The 15,129-nt window shown below is 44.9% G+C and overlaps 1 protein-coding gene across 3 annotated transcripts in view; it reads left to right on the forward strand.

Annotated features, from left to right (window-relative positions):
* The window catches only part of CTNNA1 (catenin alpha 1), a 119,714-nt gene that overhangs the window by 64,603 nt on the left and 39,982 nt on the right, over window positions 1-15,129 (forward strand). For all 3 annotated transcript variants that reach the window (XM_051793775.1, XM_051793776.1, XM_051793777.1), the window contains 2 exons: window positions 4,436-4,516; window positions 5,310-5,462. In XM_051793775.1, coding sequence (XP_051649735.1) covers window positions 4,436-4,516; window positions 5,310-5,462 — 234 coding nt within the window. The remainder of the gene's footprint in view (window positions 1-4,435; window positions 4,517-5,309; window positions 5,463-15,129) is intronic.

The raw sequence follows: 15,129 nt of genomic DNA on the forward strand, positions 1-15,129 counted from the left end.
CATGCACGTCCTGTCACTCGGATGTGCTGCCTTGGGGCTGGGTCACCAGGGAGCCCTGAGAAGTGGGCATAGGAGAAAAAGGCATGTCTGAGGTGATCCAGCAGCAGCAGATGTGTCCAGAGAGGGCAGTGGGAGGGGTGGGACAGGGCACCATAGGTTGGGTGTCCTTGTCTTCCTGGGAGCAAAGGACACGTGTGCTGCCATGGAGCATGGTGGCTGTCACCATGATGTGCCATGTCACCTCCCTGTCTGGCAACTGTCTACACCTGGCACTGGTTGCACATTTTAATTCCTCCTTGTACCAGGGTGAGTGCAGAAGCCAACCTTCCCCTCTCTGTGGGCACAGCGGGGAGTGTGGGACCACTGTGGGTGCAGCCTGGCTGTGGGGAGGGACAGTGGGGTGGGAGTGGTGTAGCACGGCCAGCTGTGCAGGAGGGACAGTGCAGGCATCTTTATTCTCATTCGGGTTCTTGCTGACCCCTGGATGATGCCATGCAGCCCCTGTGCTTGGCTGAGCTGTGGGCTCACCGTGGGAGACTCCTTCCTGCAGCAAACCAGTGTACAGTCCAGCTTCCTCAACTGGCAGAGCTGGGATGTGAAAACACTGCTGAAATTCCTGTGTGTCATACTTCACTGCTCACCCTTCCTGGCCTTGAATCAGCACTGTTATATCTGGACTTCGTTGGCAGCCCTGCTGTCACGGTGATGGAGGGGTGTGGATGGTTGTGCTCTGTAGACATGGAATTAGGCGAGGTGGCAAGGCGAAACCAAACACGAGGCAAAATACACCTGAGCACTGAATCTCCTGCCTCCCCACGAAGCTGAACTCGGTGGGAGCACACTGACATAGCACTGCCTGCCCAGAGGAAGGTGTGCCAAGCACTCATTTTTCACTTATGAAATCCCCATCATTAACCATGGTGCTGCCTCTTGTACTGACAGCCCAGAAGACAATTCACAGATCACCTGAAGCAGAAACCCCTCGGCAAACCATCTTTTTTGGGTAATTGTGTGGTGGGCGGCAGGTGGGACAGTGAGAGCTCTCAGTCACGCAGCAGTGGCACATCTGGCTCACATCTGGGTGCTGGTTGGATGGGGAGGGATGTTGGGCTCTGCAGGGATGCTGTGAGGGCTGGTGCTGGGCAGGAGGCACTGTCTCCCTCAATAGCTCTGTGGGTTTAGCTTAACCCAAACTGATGATGAGCCTTTGATATTAACACTGGAAGTTTTTGGTGTTTAGCTGCCAAACCATGTTTTTGAGTAACTCATTGCAATTCCTGTGCTGCTGGTCCTGGTGGCATGAACTGCCACTGCTGTGCTCTGGTACCTTTATTAAAGTTGGGATTGGGTTCTATCAGTAGCTATAGGAAAAGGTTCTGGTTTTCAGTTGTTTAAATTCTGCTGGCACACCTACAGCAGGAGTGCTTTGTGACAGAGGTGATGATTCCTCTCCCCTCCCTGTATGCAAATCCCCTTTCTTTGCTTTGAGCCGCTAAAACAAGCCCTGCTGGGGACACTGGTGTGAGCTGGGATTGAAGGGATGTGACAGGGAATGCTTGTGTGCTGCTCTCCAATCAGGGCAGCAATGGTGGGGGAAGAGCAGAAATTACAGGGAATGGGGGAAAGAAGCAATTTTTAACACCAATTCTATCCTCTTTGATAAAGATCTGATTTAATTTAAAGTAAATTTGCACTGTGGCTAAATTTATTATCCATGATACTGGACAGAGCTGGGGTATCATTCTGCAAAATGATTGACGTGGTCATCATGACCCTATTAAATCTACTGAATCTATTAGCTGCTCACTGACTGCAGGGCTTGTGATTCCCTCAGCAGAGTTTTGTGCTGAATATCTAAAAATCCTATTAGGAATCTGAATATTCAGGCTTTGCTATTGTGAGTCCTAGTAATCCCCTGGATAGGAAAGGATGAGAGCTGGGCTGTGTTGTGCTGTGGGTCATTAGCTGGCTCCTCACTGAAGGTTTAGAAATGAGGACCAATTTTTTAATGGTAAGGCTAATTGGGTACTGGAACAAATTACCCAGAAGTGGTAAATTGTCAATTGGAGCCTTTAAAACATGATTTATTACTTAAGAGAGGGAGACCAGCTCAAACAGGACTTTTGAGCTGTAGGGTGGAAGAAATGGGTAAAATTCGTGGTATTTGTGGGAGCCTGGACGAAGTGACTGTGCTGTGGTCAGGGATGGTCTTCAGTGTGTTCCTGTGCCCAGGAGGGTTTGTGCTGCCACAGGCTGTGCAGGTCTTCATGTGCTCCAGAGACCACGGTCCCACTGGCTGCCTCCACTCAGACCTAATGGGGTTTGATTGGTCCCACAGTTAGTGTTTATGTTTGATTGTAAAAAGAAATTTCAGTGGGGCAAAACTTGATATCCTTGTCTCCAGGCCTGGACCTTGGTTAGAATTGGCTGTGATGGTTTAAGATGTCAATGGCAGCAGGGTCTTCCATAGCCACAGAGGTGGGGTCGTCCACCTTGTCTGTCCTCTTCTGCCCCATTCACCAGTCCTAACGAAGGAGCCCCATTAGTAACTACACGTGCTAAGTCGTTGAATTACCACAGCTAAATTAGCAGGGAGTTTTATCCTCGACCTTCTGAAGGAAATTCTGGTCATGCTTTTGACAAGCTTCTGTACTAAAACTTCTGAATGCCAACAAGATGGAAATAAAATGGGGCTGCCTTCCTAAAATCTAGTGGGATTAGATTAAACAGCTCTTGCAGTGCTAATAGGTGGTGTAGTTTCATGGGGAGGGATCAGCCGTCTGAAATCGGTGCTGCTCAGGCTCTAATGTGCTCTTCGGGGTGTTTTACGTACTGGTCTCATGAACTGAATGTCCATTAGTGGAAGCCATCTCTTGGTTTTCCTCTCATCCAAAAGGCATCTGGTGCTGTGCACCAGAGCTGTTGTGGGCTGTGAAGCCGGGGACAGCAAAGTGGAACTGATGGGTGGCCTTGCTTCAAATGCCTGCTCCTGCTTCATGTTAAAATGGTAATGTGGGGGCACCCAGGGAGAAGTAAAATGGTACTTCTTGGAACAGCTGAATGTTTGGCTTTCTACATAATGCATGAGTGTATCTCTTAAATCCAGAGATATTCCTGGGAAAAAACCCCCCACATGTACAGGGAGGGGTGCCATGTGTTCAGCAGCATGGTCACGTTGCCATAGGTAAACTGGTGTGAAACACCAGGAAGAACAAGGAGCTGCCTCTGCAGGTTGATGACTCAGAGCACCTTGTGGTTGGTGCAGTGGCAGGTTTTGGGGTGCATGGCCCCCTTGCCCCCCTCAGGGTCCAGGCAGTGCCCACCACCACCAGTGCACCCGAGCTGTGGCTTCAGGGCAGGCTCAACAGGGACTTTCCAGCCTTAACTGCAGCTTGTCTCTCACATCCTCTGAGCAGGGAGCAGCAAGCTGTTGGGCAAATGAGCAGCATTAGCTTTCACTTTATTTAGAGACTTCAGCTCCCATTTTTGAACACGGAGTGAAGAACGGGCCCGCTCAGGGCTGCCGAGGGCTGTGGCATCGTCAGAACAAGCTCCTGGGTGTAGTTTCAGTCACTTTTCAGTTACCTTTTGTGATGACAAGCAAATCACTTGATCAGGGAGTGACAAATCTTCAATAATTCATTAAACTATAATGACATTACAACATCCTCATTACTCCCCCCATTCTTTATTCGTGCTGTAGAGTGGACTTGATGTTTTAGATTCAAGGCTGCTCATCCAGATATTTCAAACCAGCCTGTCACCTGGAGAATTGATACCTGGCATACCCTCACTGCAGTGCTGCTAAATGGGTTTGCTTCTCAACTGGATAATTATATTGATTGTGGCTTAGAACTTCAGAAATTGGATTGTGGTTGCATGAAGTGTGTTTTGAAACCCTAATATAAGCTATGTCATACAGAAAAAACTCCCAGCAAAACCAGACCACCACTATTGTCTTATCTGACACTCTTATTTTGGTACAAATGAGGATATTTTTGACCCAGTGTCTGATGGGAAAGAGAAGCTGCCACTGCTGTTTGGCCCTTTGCCCTCTCTAACAGGGCTCACTCGAAACGCACTGTATCAAACCTCAGTGAAGTCCAACTCCCTGGGGATGGGCCTGGGGACTGACTGGAAATGTTGGATTTCATACCCAACAAATGTTTTGTAAGGACTGTATACTTTTGATTTTGGGCTTTTGACTGCCTGCTCAAGGGCAGTGTTGTGTGACACTGGGGATGAGGGTGTGTAGGGAGCACTGCTGTCCTGCCCACACCAGCAGGGAGGTGGAGACTCTGCCTCCAGTGTGCGTAATCACTTAAAAAAAACCCCAAAGTAAAGAAAGAAGTTGACAATATACTTGAAATTAATAGTATTGGTTCTGCTTTTTGCCCCTGAATACGTGTTTAACTCTTTGTCTCTCGTTTTTCAGGCTGGACGCAAAGAAAGAAGTGATGCCCTGAACTCTGCCATTGATAAAATGACCAAAAAGACCAGAGACTTGCGCAGACAGGTACTGGCTGTGTTAGAGCTGAGGCAAAAGAGTGCATTTCTGCGTGTTTGCCCTCTTGGGACTGTTACCTGGGGATTTGTTTCTAGTGGGTAGTGGGCTTGCCTGCTTGTTTATAGTGAATTAAAAGCTAAAAGCTTCCAGTGTGTGGTTCAGAGCGAAGCATGGGGTGGGAATGTAATTCCGTGTTACCTTTGTGGTAAAGGTGTTGGATTCTTAATTGTCTTCGTGGCAAGAGAGATGAAGAAATCCCCAAAAAACCCCAAAACCAACTCCCACTTCATGGATTCTGAAGATAATCACATATATTTTATAATTCTAGGGCTGTTCATCTCAGCCTATTTTATTTGAGGATTGTATTTATGCAGCATCAGCCTTTTGTCTGTTTGGTTGTAAAGCAATATATTCCCCCTTTTGAGTAAACAGGAGTATGGATCAAGTTTGTTGAGAAATGTTTTTATTCTAGTAGAAAAATAAAAAGTTAAATCAGCGTGTTGTTTAATCATCTCGGGGAAAGCAGCAAATTTACTCAGACAAAACCAATATGAGCTGCTAAATCAATATTTGTGGCCAAACTGGTGACTTGCACTTCTATAACTAATCCATTTTTTTAAGGAGATTTACTTTAAATTGAAGCAAAAAGTGTATAGACAAGACTTACTGGAGGGAAAGCCTTGGTCACACAAAGGAAAAAGGATCAATGACAAAAGTAGTTTAAGCTTTACGTATTAATACAGTCAAAGGAAGCAGCAGTGGAACTGCTGAGGAATAACTCATTCTTTTATTTTTATTTTAGCTCCGCAAAGCTGTTATGGACCACGTATCAGACTCTTTTCTGGAAACAAATGTTCCACTTTTAGTATTGATTGAAGCTGCCAAGAATGGCAATGAAAAAGAAGTTAAAGAATATGCCCAGGTTTTCCGTGAACATGCCAACAAATTGATTGAGGTAAGCTGGTACAAATTAAAATAAAATTATTGCCAGTTAAATTAAGGCAAGATGAGGCAAAACACGTTTTTTGATTCAGCTGAAACACGCAGCAATTTCTGTAATAAATTTGTTTTTAAAATTTTATTTAAAATTTTTTATTTTTTTATTTTTAAATTTTATTTAAATTTAATTTAATATTTAAATAATTTAAAATGTAAGCTTATCAAAAAGCTATCAAATAACCCCTGTAGTTGTAGATATTATACAATTTGAGTATATGATAAAGGTAAATTGATTTGTTACTTGGAGGTGGTGAATTGGAGTAAGGGAGACCATGGCAAGACTGTCCTGCTGGATTGAAGCCTGGAGGTTTTTTCTTTTCAGTAAAATCCAACTGAAGATAAAAAGGCCTTTTCTTAGAAGACCTTTAGTGCAGGGAAAGCCTTGGTCACACAAAGGAAAATGAAATGGAAATGAAACCAACTTGTGTGTTTGTAAAGAACAAACAACAGACAAACAAGAAACTTGGAATGACAATAAAACTGATCCCTGCCCCCTCTTTCTGATGAAAACCCGAAGACTGTCCAGCCGGTGGTACTGCAGACCAAAGCTCTAATTGGTGGGAAGACCAGGTTAAATGGGGCCAAACTGTCTTAACCAGAATCACAGAATTATTTGTCTTGGAAAAGCCCTCCAAGATCGAGTCCCCCCTGTGCCCCATCCCCACCTTGTCCCCAGCCCAGAGCACTCAGTGCCACATCCAGCCCCTCCTTGGACACCTCCAGGGATGGGGACTCCAACACCTCCCTGGGCAGCCCCTTGCAGTGCCTGACCATCCTTTCCAGCAACAAATTCCTCCTCCTGTCCAACCTGACCCTCCCCTGGCACAGCTGGAGGCCGTTCCCTCTCCTCCTGTCCCTTGTTCCCTGGCAGCAGAGCCCGACCCCCCCCAGCTCCCCCCTCCTGTCAGGGGGTTGCATTAAAGGTCATTAGACTGCTACCAAAGGAAGCAGATTTCCAAGGGTGGTGTGTCCATAAAGAGCAGCAGCAGTTCATGCCCTGTGTTCATGGATATGTTTTGGGACCCTCGGCCTCTTGCCACTGTGTTTGCGTGAGAGTTCTGTGCCAGTTGATGCAAGGAACAAACAGCTATAGGTATTGTTGAAGAAACATGCCACTAGGAATAAGCTTCAAAAACCCCTCCTGTGCTCTTCAGGGCTTTGAGGCATTGGCTGGTTGTGTTTAACCTTAGCAGCTCCCTGAGAACAGTCCCAGGCTGGTTCATGTGCTTTTCCTCTCTTCGTATCTCTGTGTTTGATAATGTAGTCCATGTGTCTCCTGGGCTCATAGGGAATACTCTCACAGCTTGACAGATTTAAATTGCTCAAGAAAAAGACTTATCAGACGTCAGTAAAAATAGTTTCTGACTCTTGCACAATATATCTTTCTTGGGGCTCCGAGTGCAGTGAGTAACTGCCCCATAGTCAGGGGTGCATCAAGCTTGTCCAGCTCTTCAGAGCTGCTGTCTAAACAATGAAAATCTTTAGTTCTTTGGGGGCATCCATTCTTCATTTTTGGCCTGTCACATTTCAGTGTCAGTGCCATCCTCCTGGAGTTTCAGTTACTCTAATCTCAGTTTTAAGGAACTCACGTTGTACTGCAAAGCAGCATATGGAAGGCAGTGCTGCTGTGCCCTGCCTTGGCAGCAGGATACAGCCCTGGGAACACTTTGAAGTGGGTTTCATTTAAGCCTCCCTTCTTCGTGTTGCAAGCCTAATTTATCTAGAAAATTATTTTTAGGGCTTGTTTACAGAAGTTGCCTGGTGTAACAATAGCAGTGCCTGTTCTGCCAGAGCTGTGCCACCTCCTCAGTGGATGCCTGGTGTCCATGCACCAAGTTTCTGGGCATGATTACGGAGGAGGGATTGTGCTGCTCTGTCCATGAGCTTCTCTCCCCCTGCTTTGCCAGGTGAGCCCACACTCCTGCCCCCTCTGCAGCTGTGTCCCAGCCACAGCACTGTCCTTGCTGGGACCTCAGAGCACTTTGCACTGGCTTTACCTGGTGTGCAAATGCTAAGCTGCAAAGGAGTTTTGATGAGCCTCTGCACAGCCAGACACTCTTGTCTTCCAAAAAGGACACATTCAACAATATATCTCACTGACATCAAAAGGTTCTGTTAGAATGATGTGCTGCTTTTGAAGGCTTACTTACTGCTTTTGCTGTCTGAAATGTAACTGTAGCTATAGAGAAGCATCATCCAGATGGCTTATAAGCCTTTTCCCTGAATGGAGATGGATTAATATATATGCTTAGCTTTGACAGAAGGGGAGTAGTGCTCCTTCAGAGCCCTTGTCCTGAGGGGCTGGAGAGCCCCTGGGAGTCATACATGGTGTCAGATTTACTGTGGAGGAAGATGGGTCAGAGTGGGTTGCACTTACAATGTTTTGGTGTGTCTCTGTCAGAATGGAGAAGGATGTTTGCAAGTTCCCTTGTCATTCTGCTCCTGGGCAGGAAACTCGGCTGCAGGTATCCAGAGAAACAATAAAAGATTGTGTAAGAGCAGAACAGAAGATGTTTCACTGGGTGAGATGAGAAGTGATTGCTTCCACCTGCTTTCAGTGGAAGATAAGTGTGCTGGGGAGCTTATCATAACTACCCTCAGAAGTGCTGCTGAGTGACTCAAGACATCAAATGTGACAAAACAGCTGCGGCACGGAATGGAGCTGTGTTGTGTATCATGCTGTGATTGACAGTGTTGCAGATGCAGAGGAGAACATGTCCTTCCCTGTAGTGCTGAGCGAGGGGAAGAAAGGCGTGTGAGAGACCTGCTGTGCACGAGGGAACCCAGCACATCCCCATCTGGACTGGTTTTACACCCTGGGTTCGGTGCCCGTTTGTGCTGTGCCCTGGAGGAGTCAGTGATGCTTTCCTGGTGAACCAGCCACTGAGAGATATATACTGAGAGAGTAGATATTTGTTTAATTATTATTTTTTAAATACTAAACTGTTACAGGAGTTGGCCAGGCAGGAGGAGTGGCAGTGCTGGTTTTGCCCTGGGTTAGCACAGAGAGTTCTTGCTCCTGCAGTGCAGAGGTGTTTGTGGGCCCTCCAACTACCTGTAAGGAAATGCAAGCACATGATTTGGGTAATTTCATTTTGAAACATTCCCTTCCTGGCAGCAGAACACTCTGCTTTGTGGTTCCTAACGTCCAGGCAGCCAAATTTGACCAAAAGGTGCAATAACCACAAAAATGTGATTTGCCTGCTGGGTCTGTGTCTTCTGGAGAGCCCACACCAAAGCCATGTCCCAAAGGGCTCCCATCTAATTTGTTTCCCATGTAGTAAAATACTAACTCTTTTCTCCTGCCTTTTGAAAGCTGAGTAATGGTAAAATAGTAGAATGAGACTTGTCTCAGTTGAATAATAAGTTTCAAAGATAGCTTTCAGAGTTGCTCTGTGCTAACAGACCTTTAACTAGTGAGCCCTCTGCCTGGGTTTGGCTGAAGGAGTTTAATTCAGGAATTGAGAAGCCAATTTAAATGCAACACACAAGAATAACAGAAAAGACAGCATTTTGGGAACCAGCTTAAGAAAAAGTTAAATTCACTTGTGAACTATGGAAGTCTTCCTAATTTGCAGGTTGTGAAGTAGTTACTACATTCCAATGGTTTTTCCAATGCTGGGTGAGGTAGCCTTGGCTCTCGAACCTCTAACTTTGCTCTTGAGGAAAGACAGCTTGGCACTGGCATCCTCAGATCCTCCCCAGAAGAAACTGGGCTGCCCTGCGACTTGGTGCTGGTGTTTAATGATGTCACTTAGCACCACGCTGGCTTTTTGTCCCTCCCAGCCTTTGAAGAGTGTTTGTGCCCGAGCTGCCTTTGTGTGGTCACTGCAGGGGCACTCCTGGCTGCTCTCTGAGAAGGGAAAGAGCCAGAGATGTTAAGAAGAAACCTTTGCTACACTATTGAATGCTTGAGAAAAATAAAAATTAGCTTGTCAATTTGTCACTTTTTAGTTTTAATGGAAAAGGTTTACAGGCCTTACAAAGTCAGGAGTTAAAAGGTAAATAAGAACAGGGTCCAAGTTAAAATCCTTCAGTAGCTGTTTGCTTGCTGAAGAGTATTTTGGAGAATATTTTTGGAGTTCGTAATTCCTTAAAAAGAATAAATAATCTCCTCTTACTCTGGAACCCACTACCCATTTGTCAAATGGTTTTTCTTAACTTAAATTTTATTTATAAGTCTCTTTCTCAGAGAAATGTTGGTAAGACCAGGGAGGCAAAAGCTCTCTCAGTGGTGTTTCATAAGCATTGATTTTTTTTTTCTAATTGCTTTAATTTATCTGAAAAGACTGCTCTGTGCCTTTTTTTAATGCACTGGGTTGCATCTTGCATATGGAGAGATGATTTTCTCATTTTCGGTGAAAACCCATGAACAGATGCAGACGGCAAATTTATTTGCTTGGAAAGAATCACATTTGGGCACTTGCAGCTCCATAAGCTTTCTGTAGCCTCTTGCAGTGACATTTCCCCCTCCTGTTGCCCTCACTGACTAGCTCGATGTCCTGGAGTCATTCTTCAGCCCTCAGTCTAAAAATACCCCTCTCCAAGAGCCCGAGGCCTTGCACACTTGCTACATTTTTCTTGCAATTATCCTGATTCGCTCAGACTTGCAGCCCATATATTCTTCAGAGAGTCTTAACAACTGCAGGTTTTTTGCATGTGAAAGGCTTTTAAAAAATGTGAATTAGGTGAAACGTAGCTTGGGTTTAAAATAAAAACTGGCTTTTGGACTGGAGACAAGGTGAGGGTTTTGAAAAGCTGAGGCTTGGCTGTACTGTGTTCATGAGGGATAACTTACCTGGGCATGGCAAGTTACCATTTCTTACAAACAAAGCATGGGTCCAGCAGATCCAGAAGTTAATCTGGTCTGACAAGATTATCCTTTGTGTCTATCAGCCACCTGATCTCCAAAGTTCCTGCAGAGTTCTTCAAAGCAGCATCTTTGGAGTTGGGAGTGGACTGACTTTGCTTATTCTCTCAATCTCTTCCCCCCTGCCAGCACACGTGTGGGTCAGTGCTGCCAGGCAGACATGGGGTATCTTGAGTCATCACCCAAATCACATACTGGCTTGAAATGTTTTTCTGAATTCTGTTAATCTCTCAAGACCCAGCATTTTCCAGCACCTGTTTTTCCTGCTCAGTACCTTAATTTACAGAGGAAAAAAAAATCTGCCAACTCAGGTTTGTCTTTTATTGCTTTTATTTTTAAGGTAATTGTCTATTACAAGGAAAATGTTGTTACCCTGTGCTCTGGAAGAAGAGAGACAGAGTTAGTCCAGACTCATTCCCCATTTAAAATGGAGACCAAAATGAGCAAAATGTCTCTTGCAAAGCACAAGCACGTTTTCTGTAATTTGTCTATAGATAACCTTGGCAGCAATTTAAAACTAATGTCTTCAGTAAATGACCAGTGTAACTCTAATGTGCCCTCTAAAGTCCGACGCTCTTCAACAACCGATGCGCTTTCCTTTTAAGTTCATTTTATTAGTCAACTAATTCATAAATAAATTAAATTTTACTCGTAGAACATGCTTTCCTTACATTCATAATCAGGAAAGCAGGAAAGCCTCAGCAGAAAAATGTTCCTACATTTTTCAACAAAACTGGATATACAAATTTAATACATCATACATAAGTAAAGGCAAGTGACCTTTTAATAGGATAACTTCTGTTCTCGTAAGGTTATTTTTGAGGCCAATCTTCTAATGCTACACCAAATAATGTATGAAAGGGTCTGTAGAATGCTGGTAGAGTTTAAAAATCATGTTGGAAGAGGAAAAAGAGACTTCAGGGTAATCTTTCTGTCCACATTTCATTGTAAGTGCACACAGGGAAGCAAGGCAGTCAGTAATGTGACAGGGACACTGATGGCACAGATGAAGGGATTGAATCCTCACGTGTCTGGGCAGCAACTGGGCTGTTTGGAGACATTTCTCTGTTTGAAAATCATCTCAGTTCGCTGCTGCTTCATGGAGGAGAGGCATTTCTGCCATCCTTCCCCACAGGGACAGTCATCATGGGCAGGATTGTTGAGAAGGAAGGGCTTGGTGTGTACACACTTGGGCCAGGGGAGACATGAAGGGTGTAGAATTTGGAGGTGAACGAGTTTAGGGTTTGGGAGATTGTGTTAATGTGCTTTTATCCCACTATAAACAGCCCTATATTTACTCAGTTCCTTTTTCCTTCGGAGGCAGAAGCTTTTGGGGAAGGGGAATCTGTAAAAGAGGTCGGTAAGTGTAAGCACAGTTAAGTGTGGTGGTGTTGATGTATTGTCTTCAGAGGTGGGTAAAAAACGATAGAGCCCTGGCCACTTCATTTTCCAGATGTTTGCATGTTAATTCCAACAGCATTTTTAAGTAGCTTTTTGAGTACAGCTTTTATAGATGTGGCATAAATGTCTTAATTCTTGATATTTAGCTGAAAGCCTTGATGCATGTCTGGATTTTCATCATCTTAGTCATTAGCAATATTAGATTATTAGTCATGTAGTGTCATCAAGGAGTTGCCTGAAATCTGCTCATTACTAATACTGTTTTGTCGTCTTCTTCAAGAGCATAGTGTACTTACAATTGCAGTTACACTTGCCATGAACAGTTGTCTGAATCACCAAAAACTGGTTTAAACAGCTAATAATAGGCACCAAGTTGGAAACCTTTGTCAGATCAGAAGGCAGCATGTTCTGAGTGATGAGCAAAATGAGATAGGAAAGAATTACAATTTCACAGAATCACAGACTGGTTTGGGTTGGAAGGGTCCTCAAAGACCATCTCATCCCACCCCCTGCCATGGGCAGGGACACCTCCCACTAGCCCAGCTTGCTCCAAACCCTGTCCAACCTGGCCTTGGACACTTCCAGGGATCCAGGGGCAGCCACAGCTTCTCTGGGCAACCTGTGCCAGGGCCTCCCCACCCTCCCAGGGAACAATTCCTTCCCAATATCCCATCTAACCCTGCCCTGTGGCAGAGTGAAGCCATTGCCCCTTGTCCCGTCCCTCCAGGCCCTTGTCCCCAGTCCCTCTCCAGCTCTCCTGGAGCCCCTTTAGGCACTGGAAGGGGGTCTCAGGTCTCCAGGCTGAACACCCCCACCTCTCCCAGCCTGTCTTCATTTCCACTAAACATAAAGACATTTCTGGAAAAGGGTAATTATTTGGTTACTGTCCAAATATCACTACTAGAAACACTTTTATTTTAAAGAAAGGCATTTGTGTTGCTAAGAAGCATCTCAGCTGAGGATTTGAGAGTTTGAAAGTTTCAGCTGAAGCTCAGCTCTCCATCACACACCAGTGGTGTCATTGCTGTCGTGATGGCTCAGATTGACTTGTGTAACTAATGTGTTTTGTGCTTATAACAACATTTTAACACTTTAGCTTGTTTGTCTGAGGAAGGAATAGTTCCTGTGCCAATAGTTACATCTGCTGCCACAGCTGCATCGACGAGGGGCACGGTGCCCACATAGCACACTGGTGTTCTTTACCAGCTCTGCTTTCTCTCAGGTCTTTAGAGAGGATAATCCACCAGTCTGGGAATAGAGGTATTGCTGTACTACCAGCACTTTCCTACTGGGGGTATGTTTTATGCTATAGATGTATTAATTCCCTTCAAACACCTCTTCCCCCTCTTTGATTGAAAAACTTCCCTGTTGGCAGGAGAGAAGTGCTCTCCCTGCTGCACTTGCTGTGCAGCAAATGGAGCCCAGTTTGGTTTGTCATGATGCACAAAGTCTGGATTTGCCCAACTGTGTGAAAAATGGCCCTTCCCTCGGAAACCTTGGCAGCACGTGGTCACACTGTTGGGAAAGACATTTCCTCTGGCCATGGAAGGAGCTCACTAGTGTGGAGCAGAGCTGCAGCAGGACAGCTGTACCTGGAATGGCACCAGGTAGCTGGAACGGTGTTTGGAGACAGCTCTGGACAGAGTGAAAGCCAAGTGCAAAGCTCTGTTCCTCAACTAGATTTTTAGACACACAGATCAGTTTGAAATGGGGAAATTTTAGGATTTGATCCCAAATGAAAGGTGGTTACCCATGAAAATATTAAGCAATTGCCTCACTATAATAGGGAGCAGAAGGTACACAATATATTTATTTTTATACTATTATACTATTTACTAGAGCATGTAGTGACAGGGCAAGGGGGAATGGCTTCCCACTGCCAGAGGGCAAGGATAGATGGGATATGGGGAAGGAATTCTTCTCTGTGAGGGTGGGGAGGCCCTGGCACAAGTTGCCCAGAGAAGCTGTGGCTGCCCCTGGATCCCTGGAAGTGTCCAAGGCCAGGTTGGACGGGGCTTGGAGCAACCTGGGCTGGTGGAAGGTGTCCCTGCCCATGGCTGGGAGCTGGAACTAGATGGTTTTGAGGTCCCTTCCAACCCAAACCAGTCTGTTATTCCATGATTTTGTCTCTGATCCCTTTTCTCTTGCCATCACTTGCCAACCTGTTGAAAAAAAACCTCTGTAACCTCTATTTCTCATTGCTCAAAACATTTGAATCAAAAATGCCAACCCTTTACTTGCCAGTTTTGTTCCATCCAGGTGAAACCTCCCCTCCTTGTGTTTATAACCAGACTGGAAATTCAAACTATTCTCATGTTCTGTGTGAGATTGTAGAGCTCTGGAAATAGTTGTCTCATTGTAGTCCTTCATTCCCCCCGGTTCTTTACGTCTGGAGTTTTTCTGTGCATGCTTTGTTTTATTTAAAGACTTGGACTATTTTCAGTTAATACATTGGGATTCTGTTGTTCACAACAAGCTCTTGCAAGGTACCTTCTGTGGAGCTGCAGCCACATGCAACTACTTAAGTCACATAAAATCACAAGGCAGTTGACAGCGTGGCTCTGGTAACTCGCTGCACAGTCCCTGTGGATCTGATCCAAAGTCCTCCTGCATTAAAGAAGTGGCTCTGTTTTGTGTAATTCCTACCTAGTTATGCCTCTGTAAAACGAGGGGTTTGTAGGGTTAGAGCTATAACACATCTAGAGCTGCAGCACTTCTCCCTGTGCAGTGCCTGCTCGGGCTGGATGTTAAAATGCTCACATTTGTCTTGAATATTGAACGTAGTGTTCAGGTGAATAAATAAATGTATGGACTTAGTGAATAATGAAAGCCTTTTTGGAGAGGGATGGAGATTACATAATCGACACATCTCTTCTGAGAGTCCTCAGTTGCCATTAGTTTTGTCAGAACAGTTGTTTCTGCAGATAAATTAATTTCCTGGGCTTTGACCAGCAGGAAGGGAATTGGGACTTTTTTTTAATATCAAGGAGGAAGAAATCAGATGTGCTGTATTTGAATTCTGTGAGAATATCATATACTTTTCTTTAGCAGGTCCTCAAGAGGAAAATGTGGAATGGCTGCCTGTCCATCCACTCTTTTTTTGCTTTTAAAATGGGTGCTTTTTAAGCTGCTTATAAGTTGGAATTTGCATTCCCACAGAAATCATAAAAGGTAAAGCAAATAAAATATAATAAGCAGCTGAAATTTTGGAGTTCAGTCAGAAATGAAAATGCCAGGAACACCTTTGAAAAGCTTGGTTTCTGGGGTGTTGAAATTTCCAAAGTATCTGTGTACACATGGATGGGGTTTGTTATTTCTGTGTAAGGGCTTGTGAGCATCAGTTACCAGAGGA

Source organism: Manacus candei, unplaced genomic scaffold, assembly GCF_025592945.1.
Source record: "Manacus candei isolate 608988 ecotype Guabito, Panama unplaced genomic scaffold, ASM2559294v1 h1tg000037l, whole genome shotgun sequence".
NCBI classification, from domain to species: domain Eukaryota; kingdom Metazoa; phylum Chordata; class Aves; order Passeriformes; family Pipridae; genus Manacus; species Manacus candei.